Raw genomic sequence first — 25,060 nt, 5'->3', positions numbered from 1 at the left:
CCCTTAACAAAGAGTTGCAGTCTGTTTGGAATGGGTGACCAGTACTAAATTGGTCCTGAACATCTCTAAAACTAAGAGCATTGTATTTGGTACAAATCATTCCCTAAGTTCTATACCTCAGCTGAATCTGGTAATGAATGGTATGGCTGTTGATATTTCTTGTTTTCATAAGAAACATTCATTTGTTATATCTGGAGTATTTCTCCTGTCTTATCCGGTGTCCTGTGTGAATTTAAGTATGCTCCCTCTAATTCTCTTCCTCTCCCTCTCCCTCCCCTCCCTGAGGAACTGAGCCCTGGGACCATGCCTCAGGACTACCTGGCCTGATGACTCCCTGGCCTGATGACTTCTTGCTGTCCCCAGTCCACCTYGTCGTGCTGCTGCTCCAGTTTCGACTGTTCTMCCTGCGGCTATGGAACCCTGACCTGTTCACAGGACGTGCTACCTTGTCCCGGACCTGCTGTCTCTCTCTACCACACCTGCTGTCTCTAACTCTGAATGCTCGGCTATGAAAAGCCAACTGACATTTGAGGTGCTGACCTGTTGCACCCTCTACAACCACTGTGATTATTATTATTTGACCCTGCTGGTCATCTATGAATGTTTGAACATCTTGGCCATGTTCTGTTCTAATTTCCACCTGGCACAGCCAGAAGAGGACTGGCCACCCCTGGTTCCTCTCTAGGTTTCTTCCTAGGTTCCTGCCTTTCTAGGGAGTTTTTCCTAGCCACCGTGCTTCTACATCTACATTGCTTGCTGTTTGGGGTTTAGGCTGGGTTTCTGTATAGCACTTCATGACATTGACTGATGTAAGAATGGCTTTATATGGAACTCCCTTCCATCTTATATAGCTCAAGTGAACAGCAAACCTAGTTTCAAAAAACACATAACGTAAGACCTCTCCCCCATGTGACCTACTTGTTGTGTGCATGTACTGACATGTATATGTAACTGATAGATGCACACACATACTACATGCTAATGTTTTAAATGTATGTAAATTGTAAAGTATTTTGTCTGTAATGTCTTCTTCATTATGTCGGACCCCAGTCAGACTAGCTGTTGCCATTGGCGTCAGGGAATGGGGATCCTAATTAATTAAATCAAATCTCCTGTAACCCTTTAAAAAAWATYTATTTTAGGCTATAGATGCCAGGACAGTGATGTTTTGCTAACCATAGAGGGGTTGGTTGTTTAGCAACAAAACCTACGCGTGCTTAACTATGTGGCAAAACAGATGGTGTTGGCTTAGATTGTTGACAACATGTAAACTATATTTCTAATGAATCAAATCAAATCGACTCACTCTTCCTTGACACTGGGCAGTGGAGTGACTGGGGTCTCAGGCAGAGCAGCTGTGATGTTAACTGATGGAGCTGGGGCTTCTGAAGGCATCAGAGCCTCACAGGGATCCTCAGACTCCACTTTAATTGTCCTCATCTTCTTCTTTCTCCTCTCCTCCCTCATCTTCCTCTTGGGCAGAGCCAGGTCAAACAGTGCTAGATCATAGAAGATACTAGTTAAGAATGTTTCTACACTAGTTGTGCCTTACATCATTCAGAGGATCTAATTGAATCTAGCTACATATACTACAAACCAAAAGTATGTGGACACCCTTTGAAATTAGTTTATTCGGCTAWTTCAGCCACACCTGTTGCTGACAGGTGTATAAAATCYAGCACACAGCCATAMACAAACATTTAGCAGTAGAATGGCCTGTATTGAAGAGTTCAGTGACTTTCAACGTGGCACCGCCATAGGATGCCACCTTTCCAACAAGTCAGTTCATCAAATTTCTGCCCTGCTAGAGCTGCCACGGTCAACTGTAAGTGCTGTTATTGTGAAGTGGAAACATCTAGGAGCAACAATGGCTCAGCCGCAAATTGGTAGGCCACACAAGCWCACAGAACGGGACCGCCGAGTGCTGAAGGGCATAGCGCCCAAAAACTGTCTGTCCTCAGTTGCAACACTCACTACCGAGTTCCAAACTMCCTCTGGAAGAAACATCAGCAAAATAACTGTTCATCGGGAGCTTCATGAAACGGGTTTTCATGGCCGAGCAGCCGTACAAGTCGGCTGGAAACGTGTAAAGCTTGCCGCCATTGGACTCTGGAGCAGTGGAAATTCTGGAAAATCTTAACATTACAGCATAAAATGATTCTAGACGATTCTCTGCTTCCAAATTTGTGGCAACAGTTTGGGGAAGGCCCTTTCCTCTTTCAGCATGACAATGCCCCCATGCACAAAGAGAGGTCCATACAAAAATAGTTTCTCAATATCGGTGTGGAAGAACTTSACAGGCCTGCACAGAGCCCTGACCTGAAATCCATCGAACAACTTTGGGATGAATTGGAACACCGACTGCGAYCCAGGCCACATCAGTGCCCGACCTCACTAAATGCTCCTGTGGCTGAATGGAAGCAAGTCCCGCAGCAATGTTCCAACGTCAAGTTGATAAGGGAATTATATGCTTAAAGGTAATTACTAAACAAATTCCACCCTGAAACGTAATTATGACATGATGTAACAGATATAATGAATAATTAGACAAACGTAACTATTAGTGATTATTKGTTTATGTAGCATGTATAATGAATAATTAAAGTACTAAACGTAAGTTCAATAAGGTTCAGTAGAGACATGTGAGGGAGAGAAAGGTGTGTGTGTGTGTGTCCAAGAAAATACCGAGAACAATTCAACTGTGTTTGACCCGACCTGGCTAGAACTCTGAGAAACTTATGATAGGACAGGGAGTCCTTCTCAAGGTTCCTCTAATCTCGGGGGAATGGAACTGTCGGCTTGGTAGTGATAAACAGTGGTGAGAACACACCTACTGTTCGTGTGTATATATGTGCGTAGGATATCTACTGTTTGTGTGGAGGTATGTGCGTGAGTAAGGAGCAAGTTATAAAATGGATGTCTTTGTATTATGGACTTCAGAGCGCTCTCGTGAATAAACTGTACGAACCTTTTGCATAAGCTGAGTCTRTGCCTAATTATTATTAAACKCATGGTCTTACAAACCTCGGGGATTGGTCAAAGCTATTGATTGTTAGTTATTATTATTGYGATTGAAAATTCTCGTGACACAAGTGGAAAGCCTCCCCAGAAGGGTGGAGGCTGTTATAGCAGCAAAAGGGGGGACCAACTCCATATTAATGCCCATGATTTTGGAATGAGATGTTTGACGAGCAATTGTCCACATACTTTTGGCCAAGTAGTGCATGATTAATTTGGCTTTATGATTATGATTTTGGTGTTTTGGTTATAGACTTGACTTGTACTCACTCATCATGGAGCCTTTACGACCTATGTTCACTCTAGACATCATGTCACCCAGGCGGATGTCAGAAGTCATCAAGTCTGGATGATCCTGTGCAAATAAGAAGGACTAGAATTAGGATACAAGGAAATGTTGTACAAGATGGTATTAGGTAGATAAACAGTGTCCCCAATTTCCATTCACACCTTGATTTTATGAATAGCAGAATTCTCTGCTGTTTTTGTGAATGGAGAAGCATAGAAGAAACTAACCGGTTGTCGTCTCCTCTTCTCTCTATGTCTCCGTAGCATGGCTCTCATGTCCTTCTCTCCCAGTTCTTGCTTATCTGTGTAAGCAGGCACCACATATCTTCAATCACTACATCTGCAGAGTCTTTATGTACATTACAGCAGTAGGGCTGGGAATTGCCAGGGACCTCACGATACAATATTATCACGATACTTAGGTGCCGATACGATATGTATTGCGATTCGATGTTCAAAACATATTGTTCACTATATGTCTGCTGGGTTAGAGTTAGAGAGCAAGAGAACTCGAGTTTTGATCAGTCATGGAAATACAAGTGCTGAAAACATGTTGGCTCACTATTTAAAAAGAAAATGGAGAACAAGCTATAYGACGAAAAATACCGGAGTTTTGGCACAGTTACAGCTGACTAGCGCAAGATAGTGCTATCTAGCAAAATCGATACTTGGAAGTCAAAGTATCGATTTAATATCGTCCAAAACAATATTGCGATATGTAACCATAAATGTTTTTCCTCAATCATTATACAGTAGCTGTATAGATCTACTGTAACTGACCYGTGGTCTTCATGTCCTGGGTGGAGAGACTGGGCAAAACCCTGACAGAGACTGTGGGCGTTGGAGAGGAAGGAGATTGAGGTGTTGGCAGCCAAGAGGCTGTATCTGCAAATACAACGCAAAGGACACGTATGTGACATAGAGAAAACATTGAAAGATGAATTCTGACACTTATTCAATGCTGCTAAATGCAATTACATTTCAACATTCTAGGCTGACGAAAGCAGACTCACCATCATCGTCAGATGAGGCATTGCTGTCTCCACACTCAGTTTTAACTTCCCTCAGTATCCGGCACACTCTTCCTCTAACCCTCTGTTCCTGCACCTCACCATGTGTCTGGGTGGGATACCTTCTGTTCACCGCAATGTCAGGGCCACTGCGGACAGCCAACTCTAGCAGTTCCTAAACACACAGAAATTATATACGTGAACATACTGAGAAAGGCCATTCACCTTGTGCTTGAGAATGAAGCTTGAAGATATATGCATACCTTTCTAGAGACCAGGATCTGTTTAAGGAGTTTGTGGTAGTACTGCTGCAACGAGTTCAGCTGGCGTTTTTTCTGGGACTTGGCACACAGTTGTCTGTACTTAACCACTTCTGGATTGAAATGGCCATCTGGGGAGAGCACAGTGGTACACGATATCACTGATATGCCATAAACAGTCCAAAAACTTACTCAAAATCAAGCCGTTTGAGAGAGGCAGAATGTTACCTTGGAACAGTTTCTGTGCAAGGTGCAAGGGGTTTCCGAAGCAGAAGTTCTGTTTGTTGAAGAGTTTGCTGATGGTYCTGTCCTGCTCACTAGTGTTGTCTTCTTGAAAGTGTGGTAACAGTAGACGGAGATGCTGCCTCTGGTCATCTGTRAGTACTTCAGACCAGGTGCTTTCACTCAGCACAGAGAAGAAGATTTCAGGCTGTTTGCCCAACAAAAACAAAACAAAATATATAAACAGAACTGTAAATGCAACAATCAATATACAGTACACCTTTATATATACTGTCTATGCAGTGTACACAATGGATAAACAGCATATGATAAAGTTAASACAGAAATCATTTGCAGTATGCTATTATTAGCTACTCACATCCTCAAGCAGGTCTTCTGGAAGACTCACTTGACAGTTTCCCAACATGCACTCTTCTGTGATGCGCCCATCATTGCCCTCCCCTGAGTCRAGGGGGTCGGTCAGCATGTGATCAAGGGCATCCATTCTGATCTTCCTTCACAATCTGAAGAAAAAAAATGAATTGCATTGGTAGCTACAGTAACGTTCGCTATCTAACGAAAATCACTAGTCCATTGGCGTTGTTAGCTAGGTAGCTAACGTAAAATAGAACAGTTTAGTCTGCATTTCTACAGAAAACATTATCGATCTTGTTGGATGGCTAACTAGATATTACATTATCATGTCTAGGATGAAATACAAACCAAAAACACATGTCAACGTGAGCTACTAGCTAAATTATGCTAGCCAGCTACCTAAGGCAAGATAACTACACCAGGAAAGATACGATTCAATTAAGTATTCTGCGCACTTTGGATATGATTATCTAGTTAGCAATGTGAGCTTAAACAATAGATAACTAGTTTAGCTAACAAAGCCAAAATTACCTAATTTACCAGAAAATAGAGCACACTGGACATCGGATAAAAGACTCAGAGGGGAATCATAACAACGACGTACCAATACGGTTTCCGTCCCGTCCGCTAAGTCTACCGTGAGTACTTCCAATTTCCTCGATTCTGGTTGCATTCYATGCACGAAATGTTCCGCGATGATTAAAACAAGTTCTTTAGATAATACACAACAAAAGACATTTCCCTTCAGACTCATTTCCCCAATCATACAGGGTATTGTAATTTAATATGAAATGAGGCTTTACATAGAATTACACTGAAATAAGGCACATTGGCACTCCCACAATCTACATTTTTCAGAGAATGGTGAAATTACTGTAGAGTACATTACAATAATCACAAACTCAAGTAAAAGCACAGGTTGTCATGACCCTGAAATTCCACAAATACACGAGTACAAGTCTTTTTGGTGTTGTTACTAGGCCTTTGTGTATTACAAGCCCAGCTTGACACTCACACAACATACACATTTTAAAATTATCAATAAAAATGTCCTAAACTGTACACAAGAAAAATAATCTAATTTACATACCACAACTAATTAATGATATACTGTAAGCACCAGAATGGAATGGATACATAGAACAGAGTATATAGGCTGCTTAAAAAAAGGCAGCCCAATTTTGATATTTGTTTCCTTTTTTGAGCAATCAGATCTTTTCTAAACACCAGCTACTGGAATAAAGATCAGAATTGGGCTGCCTGTGTAAATGCTGCCATAGTAATGTTAACATCACTTGTTAAAATGTGTACTAGGAGCAATGAGATGTACTTTCAACTAATGTATAAACCTAGACAAGGACCAAGCAACCAACCATATTGACATACTATAAACCAGAAATATATTACACACCAAACGCTCTCTATACTCTATGACATTTACATATTGATTACAAATTTAAATCTGCCTAGGGAAGAAAATATAAAAATCAATGAACTGAGTTTAGTATAAAATCACGAAAATACCTTAATTCATATCTAAAATGTTTGTGTAAAGTATAGCTCCCTGAATATGTGAAATATTTTCCTTTACCATTTTCCTGTTCAATCAAACCATTAACTGAGTTCCCAGGACAGTCATTATTAGTCTATGGTATCTCAGAAACCCAGTCACCTGTTTTGACCGAAAAGGGCCCTACATCTCAGAGCATATTAGACAGTAAAAAAAAAAATGGGTACACAAGCTGTCAGGTTTACTGAGGTACAGCAGTCTGAAGATCAATTCAAAAATAAATATAAACAGGCAATGAAAACATATCCTAAAAGAAGACACCTACATTAACAAAACATAATATAAAAATACAAAGACATATGAGATTTTAAGAATCCACAAAACTTCATATAACATATAACTTTTGGAAAAACAAACAATTGCCTAGGCAATGTAAGGATAAAGATTCTAACACATGAACAAAGCAAATTCTAAACAAAGAAACCCAGGGGGGGGAAATGCCTACAAGGTCACAAAAGCAGGCAATTTAGTGCACTTGGGTGCAAAAATCCATCTTTAACCTGCAACCAATGCTTGCTAAATATTTATTTAAGCAAGATAATAACACAGCTAATGTAATGCCCAGTCTATTTTTAAGTAAGTGTATGTATAAGTATGTAAGAATGGTATTTTCTGTATAAAGTAATACTTTTGGATAGAACCAAACATCACGTATAAGTGTAAAATAAGGAAAACTCCTTGTTGAGTCTTGTAGAGTCCCAGTAGTCAATAACTGTAGTGTGCATACCAAGGTTATTATAGTTTTGTTTTTAAAATCGTTTTTTACTTCTATTTGTTTAATTGMTTTTTTTTTYAAATTCAGTTTAGTTTAAGTTAGTTTTCGGACCTGATTTGCTAGTTTTTATTTAGTTTGAGTTTTATAAAAAAATATGTATATTTAGTTTTTATATTATTTAGTTTCAGTTTTAGTATTGCTACGAGCCATTTGGGTTGTATAGCATGTGTGTTGTTTTTGGGATGTCACTTCTTACCACTGAAGTGTGTCATGTAAAAATATTCCCAGCGTGAAATAGTTTCCAATAAAAGTTTAACATGACAAAGGGCAGTTATACACAAGGTGATGGGCCAGCTCATAGGCTAGGTTTACATTATAAAGTCAATCTCATTGTGACTTGGATTTAAAGGTAATAGAGCGGAGACTGGTGAAAAATAATAATGTAGATGGAAACCCCATATTTACACCAATCCAATGCTTTTTAAAAACTTAGTAGTACATGTAAGAGGAATCAAGTTAGCTACCTAGACAATTTTTTCCCTGTTAGCTAGTGATAGCTAGGGATAGTGATGCACAAACTAGGCCTATTTGAAACATCACCATCTCCTGGAAGCATTTACCCACCAGATTCAGTAGCTTAAAAACCCCCCTAAAGCTTGACAACCTTTTTACATTTACATTTGAGTAATTTAGCAGATGCTCTTATCCAGAGCGACTTACGGTATTGAGTGCATACATTTGTCAGGTATCAGTTGCAGCCTTCATCTGCCTTTGAACCCCATTGAAAACCCAATCAGAAGTTTAGAAAAAAACTAAAACTGAACATAACTCATTATGGTTTTTATTTTATTTTAGTTCGTTTTGGAGTGAAAGATAATAGTTTCAGTATACTTTTAGTTTTTTGAAACAGGTTTGTTATTTATTTTATTTCAGTTTACTAAATCGTTTTTTCAAMATTCATTTTTGTTTTAGTTTCTGCATTAGTTTACTATAATAACCTTAATGCATATCAATCAAAGGTCTGATGATTTAAAAYACTTGGACAATGACCAATCTTCTGAGGGCTAAGTATTGCTCAGGCTTGACAACCAGGTTTCCCACTCAGCTAGACCCTGGTCTTCTCAGCTACACCCCAGTCTTCTGCTTTATCCAGTCCCTGTATTTGGTGACTTGGGTGTAGACGCCAGGCTTGTTCCTGCGGGCACAGCCGTCCCCCCAGCTCACCACTCCGGCCAAGAAGAAACGTCCACTGTCCTCCATGGAGGACAACGGACCTCCAGAGTCTCCCTGTCAGAAGGAGCAGGGCAAAGACAGCATGATGATGATGATGATGACGTAAAGAGGGGGAAAGTAAATATGCAACAAGAAAGATCATCTAGCTGCTGGCTGGGTTACCTGACAGGCATCTACTCCTCCGTCCAGTACACCAGCACATAACATGTTGGAAGTGGTCTGCCCTTCCATCAGGGTGTTACATACTGTGGCATTGATGATACGGACCTCTGCCTTCTGCAACATTGATGCCTCGAAACCTGGGATAGTGAATGACACTCAGTCAGCATCAACAGTAGTCAGAGGTTAAAACATGAGGAAATGTCAAGTGTATTACTACAGAACAAGGTGGGAGAAACTACTGCAGCTATACACCGGATTCAACTCACCCCCCTCTCTGGTGGTCCCCCAGCCAGTGATCCACACTGGCTTGCCAGCAGGGAAGTAATGCCTGGCCGTGGGCAGGCAGATTGGCCAGATGTTCTGGTTGAGTGTGACAGGACTGTCCAGTTCCATAAGAGCTATGTCATTGTCATAGGTGTCGGCTTGGTAGCCAGGGTGCTGGATGATCTGTTTCAGGTTCTTCTTCAGCGTCCACTTGTTAGTCTGACTCTGAACATGAAGTCCAAGGTATGCTTCCCATTGTTGAGGTTGAGAATACCTGTTGGAAAACACACTCTTAGTTCACGGTCCTCAATCCTCAAGACCACAAAGATTTTGAAAGCTGAAATGTAAACAGGAGAGGTTACAGGGAACAGTCCTTAGAGCAGTAAATAAATTGGGGAAACGTACAATGGTGTGAATTAAACGTAGAAAGAGTAGGAACAATAAGGTGAGCACGTACTTGACTTTGATGTCATCCTGGACACAGTGGGCAGCAGTGACGAGCCAGCGGTCGTTGATAACTGAGGCTCCACACACATGGCTAGACCCTCGGATGTGAAGGCTAACCTGCCAGGGCCACTCCCCCTCAATGGAGGCCTGCCCACCCACAATACGGGAGTGTCTGTAAGGCCGTATACCACACTCTGCACACAGACACACGCAAAAAACAATCAGTAAATAAAGGAGGACCACAATGGAAACAAGTCTGACTTTTTGTCTACATAACCCTCTACGATTTCGGTACATGTATTGTTTGCCTGTTGTTTTAAATAGTCAAATAAAATATAATCCAAATGACATTCAGAAGTCAGGGTAATGGTGGTAAAAGTTGGTCTGATGATGTAGAGGAAGCTGTGTGAGATATCTAAACTTACGACAGTCTGCCTCGTCTGAGCCATCATCACAGTCCTCTTCTTCATCGCACTCTGGGTTCAGCTTGCTGATGCACATGTTGTTCTTACACTTGTAAGTATACTCGGAGCATTGCAGGGCTAGAGCTGGATACAAGGAGATGAGGAGTCAGTCACACAAAGGTCAAAGGTCATGTTTATATGGTAGCCAGTTGTATTCTACTACAGCTATTTATCTTTGGATACGTACATGTTGCGCAATTTGATTCATCAGAGCCGTCAGCYCAGTCAGCACGGCCATCACATTTCAGTCTCTCTGAGATACAGCTTCCAGTTCGACAGGTAAACTCACCTGATTTACAACTCCCTACAGAGAGGACACAGTAATACACAGTGGTAACAATGATGATATAATCTTGTGTGACCTCTCTACTGATGTATATTGTTGACTTACCACAGTTTTCCTCGTCTGTGCTGTCCCCACAGTCATTGACTCCATCACACTGCCAGAACTTGACTTTACAAAGACCATTTCTACATTTGATTTGATCTGGCTCACACTCTGTACAGAGACAAGACATCAACTCAGATTACATCATACTCATTTGGAGGTAACCTAATCTCTCTTGTAGAGGCAAATCAAGCATCTGTTTACAAAGGTGACGTTATAAAACTTAAACACACTCAGATGGAAACACTTGAGAAGAATAGACATGTTATAACGTAGTTATAGGTCTGTACTCACTGCAGATCTGTACTGATAACAGGTTTTAAAGTATACACTGTAGATGTTAGTTTAAGAAACAACTGTGTACTGATAACAATGTTTCTGGCTTACGAGTAGTTGGCACAAAGGCTTCAAACTCAGCAGTGAAACCTGAATCCACATAGGACATGTCAGAGTTAAATATCACTACTATCTTGTTGACTGTGCTGGTGACCACAGTGCTGTATGGCTTATCGCCACATAGCCTGCAACACAAAAGGTTAAAGAGGCAAAGATCAGCAATGTTCATCAATTAGGGACATTGCAGAGTCATTGCTGATATTAATAGTCAATTCTTCCAAATTRCTAACGGATATACTGACACCAAAAAGATCCCATGACTCACTTTTCACTGTTGATCTCTACGTAGTCCTTAGGACAATTATTATTGTTCTGTCCTGGCTCAGACATCAACAGCTTGTTGAACTGCACCTTGACAGACTTCCCTTTTGGGACCTGAAAGAGAATAGAATGGTAGGTGGAACTTCAGAAATAAACACATTCTCACTCTAAAAGGTCAGCAGCAGGCTCCACAACACAAATTGAACATTTGTTTACCTCAATGTCCCAGACACACTTGGTCAGAGGTGGGTAATGGGAGGGAAAGTTTGGAGATGTGAAGGTGCCATTAAGTCCTGATAATTGACCACCACAATCTACACAGAAAGAGTAACAGATAATGAGTCTCGTGACCATTGGGGACACAACATGGTACACCCCATGATCATCATAATAGTAGCTGCACCTTGGCTATTGAGGGGAACCTGAGAGTAGGTGGCTCTGAAGCCAGGGAAGTTCTTCTGCTTGTTGGTTACCAGAATCAGCAGCATGACGTTTCCAGAGGAAATGAACGACAGAGGCTCATTGCGAGTGTAATATCCACATTTCCTGGACAGAGATCAACACATGATTTAACTGAGGCAGACAGTTGCACTTGGATGGAACTCATGAGTCATGAGGCTAGCATCTGAAGGAAATATCAATGGGAAAATGTAGACTGTGTTTCTTGTCTCCACTTTCTCTTGATCCTAAAAGTACTGTACAACTCCTCACTACTCACTCTGCCATGACCTGCTGCTCCAATGGCACCAGGGAGTCATACACCTTGATGAAGTCATTCTGACAGTCAGCCTCCAAGTTGAAGGTGTCAAACTCCAGTTTAATCCTGTAGCCTCGGTCAGCATGTAGTCTCCACGACACATATGTGTTTGGAGGGTATGGAGAATCAGGAAAGCCAGGTGACTGTAATGTGGCCGTGTGATTCTCACTGATGTGATAGGAATAGGTTTGGGGGGCTGGGAAACGGACAGACAGATACAGTAGACAAGCTCAGTGAGCTGTACAAGGACGGCCTGTGACATCCAGAAAGATAATAGTTGAAACCATAACAGCGAATGTTGTTTCTCACCATTCAATAAGGCCTGTGTCATACGTGCATCCAGAGCTGTGAAATGGAGGCACATATGAGACATTAGCATGGAGCAAATAAAAACATCTGCTCTGACCTTTAACAGCTCCTTTTTTAACTGTGGGATAGAGAATGTGAAGGAGATGACTACAAAAGCTCCTATTAACATAGGCCTTAATAAACAGGGATGCATACAAGAGTATAGGTAACTTTTTACATCCCAAGGCAGAGTGATGTTCACCCTTTACTGTACCTCCAGACATCACATTGTTGATGAGCAGGGAGCTGGATGGCCGGCGACCCGTCCCCATCCTCCCCTTCGGACTTCCCTCCATCGGATCCATGGAGCCAATAGCTGCATCCACTGCAGACCCCCGACCGATCGGTACATCAAACTCAGACAGGTAGTAGGCCACTACATTGTCCTCACTCCCTCTGTTGCCTTCACTACAGTGGAAAGACATAGAGCATTGTAATTTTGAATATGTTAAGCAGCAAGAAAACATAACAATTGTGGGTTGAATTGAAACAAATGTACTGTCTGCTACCCTTTGTTGTAATGTCTTTATAATGTCGTCATCTTCAAGTAAGCAACCATAACTATCTCTGAATTTCAAAGTGACCTTAGGGGAGTGGTTAAATGGGGAACAAATACCTGAAGGCTTGCACTGTGGATCCCACTAAATATTTATCCAGATCTTTGTATTTAGAGTAGATCCCCTTCAGCTGAAAAGCAGCAAGATGAAACGTGTTATTGTAGCTACCAGGACTTGCTACAAATAATAGAGAAGTTGATCAAGTAGAAACAACAGAAAACAGTAGACACACAAATACTTTATACAYCAGCCATTTAGCAACGCGTGGTTTTAGTGTAAAGCACTCTTAAAGATCCAGATCATCATCACCCTGTCTTACCTGCTGTGACACCTGCATGGCCAGTTGTTTGAACTCATTGCTGTTGGGGTTGTCGTAGGAATCTATAAATCTTTGGTTGGTGATACTCACAGAGCCAATGTACATCTTTGTCAATCGCACCTCTCCTCTCCGCACTGCAAAATAAGAGAGGGACAGGAGTGAGGACCAGAATAAGTATACTACTGGAACCAGAATAAGTATACTAATGGAACAGAATAAGTATACCAATGAGGCCAAAATAAGTATACTACTGGGACCAGAATAAGTATACTACTGGAACCAGAATAAGTATACTACTGGGACCAGAATAAGTATACTACTGGACCAGAATAAGTATACTACTGGACCAGAATAAGTATACTACTGGACCAGAATAAGTATACTAATGGGACCAGAATAAGTATACTAATGAGGCTAGAGTAAGTATACTAATGAGGCTAGAGTAAGTATACTAATGAGGCTAGAGTAAGTATACTAATGAGGCCAAAATAAGTATACTAATAGGACCAGAATAAGTATACTAATGGGTAATGGCTCTATAGGGGTTCAGTCAAGGTGGACAATATACTCACAGTGAAAATGCCAAACCAGCAGGCCTGTCGTCAGCGCAATGACTGCTGCCAACCCCACGAGGCCAATCCCAAAAAAAAGTGTTTTACTCCCTCTATTTTTCTCCAGCTTCTTGGTGTCTGGGGCTGGCAAGAATGTGACAGAATTTTCCCAGTCATCATCCTACAAGTGAGAAAATAATGTTATTTTACTTGCATTTAATTTCAACATAAACATTTCAGTGCTCATGTCAATGGCAGCAAAAGAGAAATGTCTCCCTAGATAGTAATTGGGTTTATATCGACAGCACATTCAATCAATCCATGACAACATGAATATACTAACTTGTCAAATGATCTGTCCTTAGGTGTTATACTACTTATGGTGCCTGCATAACACAGTTATATTCATTGTTACTGCAATTGAACTAACCAGTGCGAGTTAAGTCCTGTCAGATTCAACAGTAACTACATTTTCCAACAACCACACCCTACTTGAACATATCAGTTATAGACTACTCTTTCGTGTCTAAAGAGCCATACCCTTTTTGACAAATTGACTCACATGCAGCCTAGGCCATATGATCTACCAGGCATTCCAATTCAAAGGGAGCAGCACTGAGAGGAATGCTGCTTACATAATACACCGTGCATACAAAACATTAAGAACACCTGCTCTTTCCATGACATAGTCTGACCAGATGAATCCAGGTGAAAGTTATTATTCCTTATTGATGGCACTTGTTAAATCCACTTCAATCAGTGTAGATGAAGGGGAGGAGACAGGTTAAAAAAAATATTTTTAAGCTTTGAGACAATTGAGACATGGATTGTGTATGTGTGCCATTTAGAGGGTGAATGGGCAAGACTAAAGATTTAAGTGGCTTTGAACAGGGTATGGTAGTAAATGCCAGGCGCACCAGTTTGAGTGTGTCAAGAAGTGCAACGCTGCTGCGTTTTTCATGCTCAACAGTTTCCCATGTGTATCAAGAATGATCCACCACCCAAAGGACATCCAGCCAACTTGAAACAACTGTGGGAAGCATTGGAGTCAACATGGGCCAGCATCCCTGTGGAAGCTTTCGACACCTTGTAGAGCATMCWCCACGAATAYTGGAGTGAAGTCCACAYMGTTCCATCCAAATTATCCCAGTCTCTTGTTTTTTTTAAGGGATAAGACTGAACTACAACATCTGTTTAAGAACTAAACAGAACTCAACAGAGTTTGGAGTAAAATGGTTTTGTTGATTTTCTGTTGCTTTTTTTWAACAGAATCGGTGCAATGAATCAACCCCTGGTTTCCACTCTAGAAATACACTGAGTGTATGTATGTAGGAATGTTTTGTACAGTCAGTGTATTTCTAGAGGGGAAATCAGGGGTGTATTCACACTATTATATTACAATTACACATAGCCTACATTTGATGAAACGTGCTATAAAGATTTGCTTAGATTAGACAAAATAGATGATCGATAGCGTTATAACAAATGTATTAGTAGCATTACAATACCTGCGTTTTCGGGGTAAACTTCGTTCCAGAATCGAACGAATCCATGACAGAAGAACGTCACGTGTGGAAATTGACCCAAATTTGATTTCACTGTGCTTGAATTTTTTTATTATTTGTCTAGTTTCGGTCAACTTCTACAAGCCTTGAGAATTATTATCGACAGCCTCGGTCCATTGTCTTCAATAGGATGGCAACAGCGACAGGTGTCTCGCAGGTAAATCCACACGTCATTACGAATAGGTTGTAATTTTTCCCATATAGAAAGTATTCTGAAGGATATCAGAACATCCGAAAAGTTAATTAATTCCGACACTAATTTGTGTTTATTTAGCGTAACTAAAGAAATTTCGATATTAGGCCTATTGTAGACAGAAACCAAGCCGCCTATCCATTCGACTTCCTGTGTACAGGTGATACACTGAACAGTGGGGGAGAAGGCGACTGACTGAATAGAGAGATGAACGAGGAAATAAAACCTGTGGCACATATTCTGCTCATCCATAGGTTACTATTACAATCCTGATGTCTTCAGTTTAGACTACCCTTTCCTGGTCATAGTTTTGTATCCTGTAATATTTGTTAATTTTGAATCACATAAAATGCTTGGTTTACAGGACCAACAGCTCTGAGTTCATCTCAGGGCTAGTGACTATCAAACAGAAGACAAYTCACTGCCATTTAGATCAAATAAAGATATGGAAAGAAGTAGGCTAGTTGAGGACCTGAACGGATGTCATTATACGACTACAAATTGATATGCTTAGGCCACACTGTATATTATACGGTATTTGTCTCTCACTGGAGGGCCAGTAGTCTGTCTGATCCCGCAACACTAGAGGGCGTAGTATACCATTTTAATATGACAGTGAGTCTACGCGGTTACTATTGTTGTGCAGTTAACAATAGCTCCTGCGTCATCAGAGTGGTGTGTTCGTAAAAACATTGGCAGTATCGTAAAAACAACAGCCATGTTTAGATCTGGGCAGAGAGCTGTACTGAAAGAACAGTATTAAACACCCTGGAAAAGACACAGCTGGATGAGTTGTTTGTATCTTAATCAAATAGTTATTGAGATAATTCACCATAGCCGCYGGAAGTAGTTTGAGAGTGGGGTGCTGCGAATTTTTTGCACGCGCTGAAGTGTCAATATTGGTCCTCTAATACAGGATTAGTAAAGGCCCAGTGCACTACCTTTGTGAAAAAAATGTAAACTAAATGTATTTGAGTGTTTACCAGCATTTTCAACTTGAGTTAATCTGATAATACTTGTGGAATATAAAATTACTTGCTTGATGTATTTTTTCCAGTTTCTTGAAATACTTTGCAAATGCAACATATTGTGAAAACTGAAATGGTCTATTCATTCATTTTCCATAGGCGATCTTATCCAGAGCAACTTACAGTAGTGAGTGGGAATCAAACCCACAACCCAAGCATTGCAAGTGCCATGCTCTACCAACTGAGCCACATCATCACATTACATCATACATCATCACAAACCACTTGATGTCTCAATSTACTCAATTACTGTACTGCACATTGTTTTTCTTCATGGTGATGGAAGGTCTACAGGTACAAACCTAGATGACCAGCCTGTGTACAATACAGTAATGTACATTTACATTAAGTGGTTTGTAAGGATGGTAAATTAATACTGCACAACAAGTGGTTGTTTTCCATGTTATTTGATCAAGAAAAACATTTAATGGATGTTTTGTGTTTTTGCCTATAACTTTGTAGTTTTTAATGTAAATGTTTGAAGACAGGTTTTTGTTCTTTTTGGATTTTATTAGAAMGACAATTGCAGAGAAAGGGACAGGGCAACAACTCTTACAATTCCAACTATTGAATCCTGCAAGATACTGTTCTTAATTATACAACTACCTTTTTTGCCAATGCAGAGATGCTGAATTATTTTTTGTTGTTGCCTGCGCTACAGATGTCTATATTGGTCTGCTAATACTAGTAAATGCCCAGTGCATAACTTTTGTGAGAAAAAATATATATATATTAAAATACTTTTTTTCAATTAATATATATTAATATATATTTCCTCCTTTTCAAGAACCTGCACCTGAGGTGTTCTGTAAGGAGGATATAGTACCCATTTTTACCCCAAAAGACACCTCTCTTTCAATAATACTCTGCAATTGTGATTTGGACAGAACCCATTGACTCCTCCCCCTGGGGGTGAAATAGTGTATAAATGCAGCATCAGCCCTGAGAACTGCATTTGCCTGAGAACTTAACAAAACATGATTGGGCTTGGTTGTCCTTGTACTTCTCCTGATGCTTTTGGCTGTTGAGGGTAAGCAGTGGATACTTGGCTTTGTTATGTAATGCCGCAGGTCTGCATCATACCTGTAAAATGGGATTTCATTAGTGTACTTGCTGATGTGTATTTGGAAGAAATGTTTTGGATCGTTAGTTCTTATTTTACCATTAAAGATTAATGGTCATTTTGCAGGGCTCTGGCAGTGCTCCTCCTTGCACCTGTCTCTTATACACATCTAGATGTGTATAAGAGACAGCCTACGGCCTCCTCCACGTCTCCTGATGTACTGGCCTGTCTCCTGGTAGCGCCTCCATGCTCTGGACACTACGCTGACAGACACAGCAAACCTTCTTGCCACAGCTCGCATTGATGTGCCATCCTGGATGAGCTGCACTACCTGAGCCACTTGTGTGGGTTGTAGACTCCGTCTCATGCTACCACGAGTGAAAGCACCGGCATTCAAAAGTGACCAAAACATCAGCCAGGAAGCATAGGAACTGAGAAGTGGTCTGTGGTCACCACCTGCAGAACCACTCCTTTATTGGGGGTGTCTTGCTAAATTGCCTATAATTTCCACCTTTTGTCTATTCCATTTGCACAACAGCATGTGAAATTTATTGTCAATCAGTGTTGCTTCCTAAGTGGACAGTTTGATTTCACAGAAGTGTGATTGACTTGGAGTTACATTGTGTTGTTTAAGTGTTTTGAGCAGTGTATATATTTTTAAAGTAATTATTCTCTCTTAAAATGTAATTCCTTGAACACTACAGGTATATTATAGAAATCAAGTACTATTTCCATTGTGAAAATCTCATGGGATGTAGTTGCTTCATTGTCTGTTTTGGTTGGTGGCCCTGGCCCACTCTGTMATTGTATGCTCATTACGGAGTGTGGCTCTGACTCTGCTAGACTGTAGCCAACACTCCAATCCGGTAGGTGGCAACACGGCTGTTTATCTACTATTAACCAAATACCGGCAATGCACTACAGAAGTTGTTCAGCGGTGGATGAGGTCTGGACGAGATGGTTGAAACATGCTTGGATGAGAAGGAATTTGATGACTGGTTTATCGAGTCTTTGGAAATGTAAGTACGAGGTATTTTGTGAAAGTGAGTTGAGACTTCGATGATATCTTTTAGTTGCATAAATCATGCTTCACATCGCACGTCTCTGTAGGAAAACAACAAGGGTACATTCACAGGCGTAACGTTTTAGGACGTTGCAGATAGGACTAGATTATAGATCAAAGTAATCCCTACACCTCCCTTTCAGATATAATAATATTCATGAGTATCAACTTGAACATCCTACAAGAGTAATTGAATGGACCGCAGAAAAAAGTAGGCCTATTCATAATTGGCCCATGTTATAAGGCATTTGGATTATATGTACATTTGGATTATAACCAACATCATTGATTGTGTTTCATTGCCCTTTTGTCTTTACCCCACAGCTATCTGTGTCGCAGGTTATAGTTTATCTAAAAATGAACTTTTAGAGCTGCTTTTGCCTCTGAAGCTCTTTGATGATGACAATCAGGTAATGGATTGAAATGATAAATGCTTCACGATATCAGTGATGAATTGGCTGCCAAGGTGTCTGTCTATTCAATGTGTGCAGGGTCTTTGTGCAGAGCGAGATTTCGAAGTTTTCCATGGAGGTTTCTCAGATGGTGCCGTTCATTGCCTTAAACACATTCCAGGAACAAGGTAGATGGATCATAGTAGCCATTGCTTATGTAACTTCCTTTTGCTGTCATTAATATTAATCTTCTTACAGTTTTTCTCAATCGTGTACAAGCAATTTTGGGATCTGTATTGAAACGCATCTATAGCAGAACAGCAATGGCCAAATGCTCAAATATACACACCTTCTGTTCATTTTCTTTCTTTAGTACCTCACTTGCATATCTTAAACCACTTTTTGCAAAACTTTAAATACAAAATGTCATTAGTAAATACAAAACACACTTAAGTGTTTTGTTTACGTAATATTAACACATTGTTTTAATCAGAAGAGAAATGTCTGCAATTGTGTTCACTGTTTCCAGCATCAGTAAATACTACTGCACTACATTTCTAATCATCCCATCAGGTTCATACCATGTACAATATAGGGAAAGACCTAGGCAATAGGAGCTGTCAATTTTTTTCTATGATTTTTTACAGTATTGTGGACATGCAGAGAATGTAGTTGGTGTCTTCAAAGTAAATAGGGGTACTTCTAAGTTATCATCTCGAACATTGACCATCCCTTAGGCTATAGGGCTTCGCTTTGGTGTGGATTGAGGCTTTACATTCATATCAGTTGTGTTTCTCTATTGGATTCACCTTTCCTTATTTCTATTGTGGATTGTGTTTCTGTGAGCCAATGAAAAGTCTACAAAACTATGAGCAAACCATCCTACAGTGCAGTCGGAAATTATTCAGACCCCTTCACTTTTTCCACATTTTGTTAAGTTACAGCCTTATTCTAATTATTATTCWAWWWWWWWTMTAATCCCCTCATCAGTCTACACACAATAGACAATAATGACAAAGCAAAAACWGGTTTTTGTATTTTTAAAAAATGTATTAAAAATAAAAACAGATCACATTTACATAAGTATTCAGACCCTTTACTCAGTACTTTGTTGAAGCACCACTGGCAATGATTACAGCCTCGAGTCTTCTTGGGTATGATGCTACAGGCTTGGCATACCTGTATTTGGGGAGTTTTTCTCATTCTTCTCAGCTTATCCTCCCAAGCTCTGTCATGTTGGATGTGGAGTGTTGCTGCACAGCTATTTTCAGGTCTCTCCAGAGATGTTTGATCGGGTTCTAGTCCGGGCTRTGGCTGGGCCACTCAAGGACATTCAGAGACTTGTCCCGAAGCCACTCCTGCGTTGTCTTGGCTGTGTGCTTAGGGTRATTGTTCTATTGGAAGGTGAACCTTTGCCCCAGTCTGAGGTTCTGAGRGCTCTGGAGTAGGTTTTCATCAAGGATCTCTCTGTACTTTGCTCTGTTCATCTTTCCCTCGATCCTGACTAGTCTCCCAGTCCCTGCTGCTGAAAAACAACCACAAAGCATGATACTCCCACCAGCATGCTTCACCGTAGGGATGGTATTGGCTAGGTGATGAGCGGTGCCTGGTTTCCTCCAGCTGTGGCGCTTGGCATTCAGGCCAAAGAGTTCAATCTTAGTTTCATCAGACCAGAGAATCTTGTTTCTCATGGTCAGAGTCCTTTAGGTGCCTTTTGACAAACTCCAAGCAGGCTGTCGTGTCTTATACTGAGGAGTGGCTTCCGTCTGGCCACTCTACCATAAAGGCCTGATTGGTGGAGTGCTGCAGAGATGGTTGTCCATCTGGAAGGTTCTCCCATCTCCACAGAGGAACTCTGGAGCTCTGTCAGAGTGACCATCAGGTTATTGGTCACCTCCCTGACCAAGGCCCTTCTCCCCCGATTGCTCAGTTTGACCGGGGGGCCAGCTCTAGGAAGAGTCTTGGTGGTTCCAAACTTCTTCCATTTAAGAAGGATGGAGGCCACTGTGTTCTTGGGGACCTTCAATACTGCAGAGTTCTTTTGGTACCCTTTCCCAGATTTGTGCCTCGACACAATCCTGTCTCGGAGCTCTACGGACAATTCCTTCGACCTCATGGCTTGGTTTCTGCTCTGACATTTACTGTCAACTGTGGGACCTTATATAGACAGGTGTGTGCCTTTCCAAATCATGTCCAATCAATTGAATTTACCACAGGTGGACTCCAAGTTGTAGAATGATGATCAATGGAAAAAGGATGCACCTGAGCGCAATTTTGAGTCTCAGCAAAGGGTCTGAATATTTATGTAAATAAGATATTTCGGTTTTGTTTTTATAAATCTGCAAAAATTTCTAAACCTGTTTTTGCTTTGTCATTATGGTGTATTGTTTATAGATTGATAAGTATTTTTTTTTTATTAATCAATTTTAGAATAAGGCTGTAATGTAACAAAATGTGGATAAAGGGAGGGGGTTTCGAATGCACTGTATGTATTGAATACATGGAATTGGATTGTGATGAATAAGTCCTGCACACAATGTGCTTATTTTCTTTTCTTTTTTTTATCAGGATTAATATTTGATTTGATGTATATGGAATTGTTTGCTGAAATATGCATGAAAGGACAGTAATTACCCATAATTCTGCACCTTTGGATAGTTATACTTCCAATTTTGATCGTCATGATTTAGTGACTGCAAAAAATGTACTGGGCTTTTTAAAAGACAGATTCACTTTTTGTTTTGTCTGCATGGACCCAAGAGATAAGTTTTTTTGCAGGCAGTAATTTTTTTAAATGAATGTATTTGCAATTATGACAGTATAATATAGTTTTGATGACTATTTATATTTTAGGAAGGCAACTACATTTTGAAAACACATTTACTGTTTTGCAACAGAGTTCTGTGTATTGTGGACTTTTAAAATCGACAACATTGTTCCAAAACATGCTTGTACGCAATTGAAAAACTGTAAATGGCTACTTTCAAACTCTTGTTTCTTGTTAAGAGGTGTCGTTACCAATGATGGCTTCAGCTCCAAGCTCCTGGTGTGGGACTTGATTGTGGTGAGTAAACCTACTGTCTCCTCYTCATATTTTCAGTGTATTGCAGTGTAATCGACTCTCCACTTTATACTGTAGCTACATCCACTAGGCATGGATGATTTACAACCTGATTAGGTCACAGTACACATTGGTCTTGCCCACATTGAAAGCACATTTCTGTTGCGTGATTTGTCTTCAAATGATAGATGTCATAAAGACTACTGGAGACATACAACTAAAGAGTGCATCGTCAGATAAAGGTGTCAAGGTAGCCTCCGGTTTAACTGGAAACCCCTGCATTCTTCGTGGCTCTCAMATCAGCGATATTCAACTGACTGAGCTGATGTCAGGGAAACCACTCTACTCTGTAGGTAATAACCTGTTTTATATACACTGTAGCCTTTTTGGACTGTGTCAATTTATAATTTCCTTTACAATATGATATTGGGTGTAGAAACACATCTATAACAGTTATTTTGTTTCCTTCTATCGCAGAAACAGACAGTCCAGATGCACTGGGCTCCCTGCAGTTTGTGAGTGGCAGTGTATTTCTCGCTTGTGCCTGCAATGGTGACCTGTATGTGGGGGACACACGGAAGCCTTCAGCTCTTCAGCAAACCCCAGCTGGAGGGAGAGGGAGCCCAATGGTGTATGGGTGTTAAGACAGACCTGTTCACATCAGACACATCCTCCTGTAGTGTAGCACGGCTCTCCTCCTGCCAAGTGTTTGTGTCTGATCTTAGGGACCTAAGAGCCCCCAGCTTGATGTCCAGAGGAAAACTACCGATAATGACCTCATGAAGGTGACATGGGCGCCAGCTTTGGACCACTGCCTTGCTGTTTCAGGTAAGCACAATGTCACTCTTTCATTTTTGTTGGATTAATGACATTAATGAATGTCTTATGGACAGAACAAAGTTGTTCTTGCTTTTTTAGAACGGCTGTCATKATAAAGCAACTTTTCCTCAATTATCAATTGAATTTATCTCCTCTTCTAGGTTTTGATGGAATGGTGCAAATCTACAACACTGCCTCTTGGAGACTGGAGTTGGTGGAATTCCAGCCTCTTTTTGTCCACCGTGGTCACATGATGTCTGAGGATCAGTTTGACACTTCATCAGCTGTGGTCACCACTCATGTTTGGCATCCAAGTCGACCTAAGACTGTCCTCTCTGCTGCTGTAGACGGGTCTGTGCATGTATGGGACTGGGTCGACAAAACCACTGCCAGCTGTTGACATTCAAACAAACTTACAGTTCAATGTTAATCATTACGCAGCTTTGGACCTTGCCTGCAGTCTAAATATGTTTTTCATTATGTAAATATGTAAGGAAAAAACATCCTCTGTATAGCACATTTTATTGTGATAGGATAAGATGATGTAAAAATTACACTGTTATGAGTAGTTATTCCATGGTATGAGTAGTTATTCCATACTATGAGTAGTTTTTCAATGCTATGAGTAGTTTTTCAATGCTATGAGTAGTTGTTCCATGCTATGAGTAGTTATTCCATACTATGAGTAGTTTTTCAATGCTATGAGTAGTTGTTCCATGCTATGAGTAGTTGTTCCATGCTATGAGTAGTTATTACATGCTATGAGTAGTTGTTACATGCTATGAGTAGTTATTACATGCTATGAGTAGTTGTTCCACACTATGAGTAGTTATTCTTATACTGTACACAACGTTGCATTATGGAAGAGGTATTCTGAGTTTATACTATTATACAATGCATTCAAAAATATTCAGACCCCTTGACTTTTTCCACATGTTGTTACGTTACAGCCTTATTCTAAAATTGATTAAATATTTTTCCCCTCATCAATCTACACACAATACCCCATAATGACAAAGCGAAAACAGGTTTTATACATTTTTGCAGATGTATAAAAAATAAAAACAGAAATACCTTATTTACATAAGTATTCAGACCCTTTTCTATGAGACTCGAAAATGAGCTCAGGTGCATCCTGTTTCCATTGATCATCCTTGCGATGTTTCTACAACTTGATTGGAGTCCACCTGTGGTAAATTCAATTGATTGGACATGATTTGGAAAGGCACACACCTGTCTATATAAGGTCCCACAGTTGACTGCATGTCAGAGCAGAAACCAAGCCATGAGGTCAAAGGAATTGTCCGTAGAGCTCGCAGACAGGATTGTGTCAAAGCACAGATCTGTGGAAGGGTACCAAAACATTTCTGCAGCTTTGAAGGCCCCCAAGAACACAGTTGCCTCCATCATTCTTAAAGGGAAGAAGTTTGGAACCACCAAGACTCTTCCTAGAGCTGGCTGACGGTCCAAACTGAGKAATCAGGGGAGAAGGGCCTTGGTCAGGGAGGTGACCAAGAACCTGATGGTCACTCTGACAGAGCTCCAGAGTTCCTCTGTGGAGATGGGAGAACCTTCCAAGACAACCATCTCTGCAGCACTCCACCAATCAGGCCTTTATGGTAGAGTGGCCAGACGGAAGCCACTCCTCAGTAAAAGGCACATGACAGCCCACTTGGAGTTTGCCAAAAGGCACCTAAAGACTCTCAGACCATGAGAAACAAGATTATCTGGTCTGATGAAACCAAGATTGAACTCTGGCCTGAATGCCAAGCGTCACGTCTGGAGGAAACCTGGCACCATCCCTACAGTGAAGCATGGTGGTGGCAGCAGCATCATGCTGTGGGGATGTTTTTCAGCGGCAGGGTCTGGGAGACTAGTCAGAATCGAGGGAAAGATGAACGGAGCAAAGTACAGAGATCCTTGATYAAAACCTGCTCCAGAGCGCTCAGGACCTCAGACTGGGGCAAAGGTTCACCTTCCAACAGGACAACGACCTTAAGCACACAGCCAAGACAAAGCAGGAGTGGCTTCGGGACAAGTCTCTGAATGTCCTTGAGTGGCCCAGCCAGAGCCTGGACTTGAACCCAATCGAATGTCTCTGGAGACCTGAAAATAGCTGTGCAGCGACGCTCCGAATCCAAGCTGACAGCGCATAAGAGGATCTACAGAGAAGAATGGGAAAACTCCCCAAATACAGGTGTGCTAAGCTTCTAGCGTCATACCCAAGAAGACTTGAGGCTGTAATCGCTGCCAAAGGTGCTTCAACAAAGT

General features: G+C 40.8%; 2 protein-coding genes and 1 pseudogene across 6 annotated transcripts in view; 1 reads left to right on the top strand and 2 right to left on the bottom strand.

Annotated features, from left to right (window-relative positions):
• Positions 1 to 5,791, bottom strand: part of nfrkb (nuclear factor related to kappaB binding protein) — a 28,644-nt gene extending 22,853 nt beyond the window's left edge. For 4 of the 5 annotated variants that reach the window (XR_011479939.1, XM_023988054.2, XM_023988058.2 and 1 more), the window contains exons 1-9: positions 5,714 to 5,791; positions 5,178 to 5,322; positions 4,805 to 5,006; positions 4,580 to 4,707; positions 4,320 to 4,491; positions 4,087 to 4,191; positions 3,535 to 3,608; positions 3,289 to 3,373; positions 1,307 to 1,499 (exon numbers count right to left, since the gene is read on the bottom strand). Coding sequence is in view for 4 of the 5 variants with exons in the window: in XM_023988054.2 (XP_023843822.1) it covers positions 1,307 to 1,499; positions 3,289 to 3,373; positions 3,535 to 3,608; positions 4,087 to 4,191; positions 4,320 to 4,491; positions 4,580 to 4,707; positions 4,805 to 5,006; positions 5,178 to 5,303 (1,085 nt within the window). In the remaining variant the exon portion in view is untranslated. Of the gene's footprint in view, positions 1 to 1,306; positions 1,500 to 3,288; positions 3,374 to 3,534; positions 3,609 to 4,086; positions 4,192 to 4,319; positions 4,492 to 4,579; positions 4,708 to 4,804; positions 5,007 to 5,177; positions 5,323 to 5,704 lie in introns of all 5 variants that reach the window. The other variant, XM_023988055.2, reaches the window with a different exon arrangement.
• Positions 5,792 to 5,922: 131 nt separating this feature from the next.
• st14b (ST14 transmembrane serine protease matriptase b) lies at positions 5,923 to 15,661 on the bottom strand. Its single transcript, XM_023988059.3, has 18 exons — positions 15,114 to 15,661; positions 13,627 to 13,786; positions 13,055 to 13,188; positions 12,795 to 12,865; positions 12,393 to 12,586; positions 12,140 to 12,175; positions 11,792 to 12,026; positions 11,477 to 11,619; positions 11,290 to 11,387; positions 11,078 to 11,187; positions 10,804 to 10,937; positions 10,420 to 10,527; positions 10,216 to 10,332; positions 9,990 to 10,112; positions 9,575 to 9,758; positions 9,120 to 9,391; positions 8,854 to 8,990; positions 5,923 to 8,745 (listed from the first exon to the last, which is right to left on the bottom strand). The coding sequence occupies exons 1-18, from the start codon at positions 15,156 to 15,158 to the stop codon at positions 8,584 to 8,586; spliced, it is 2,463 nt and encodes an 820-aa protein (XP_023843827.1). The 5' UTR covers positions 15,159 to 15,661; the 3' UTR covers positions 5,923 to 8,583.
• A 3,075-nt stretch (positions 15,662 to 18,736) lies between these two features.
• LOC111963714 (WD repeat-containing protein 73-like) lies at positions 18,737 to 23,870 on the top strand (annotated as a pseudogene).
• Positions 23,871 to 25,060: the final 1,190 nt, after the last annotated feature.

This window comes from Salvelinus sp. IW2-2015, linkage group LG5, assembly GCF_002910315.2.
Source record: "Salvelinus sp. IW2-2015 linkage group LG5, ASM291031v2, whole genome shotgun sequence".
NCBI lineage: Eukaryota > Metazoa > Chordata > Actinopteri > Salmoniformes > Salmonidae > Salvelinus > Salvelinus sp. IW2-2015.
The sequence above is the reverse complement of the archived record's forward strand: the minus strand, read 5'-3'. Positions and strand labels throughout refer to the sequence as shown.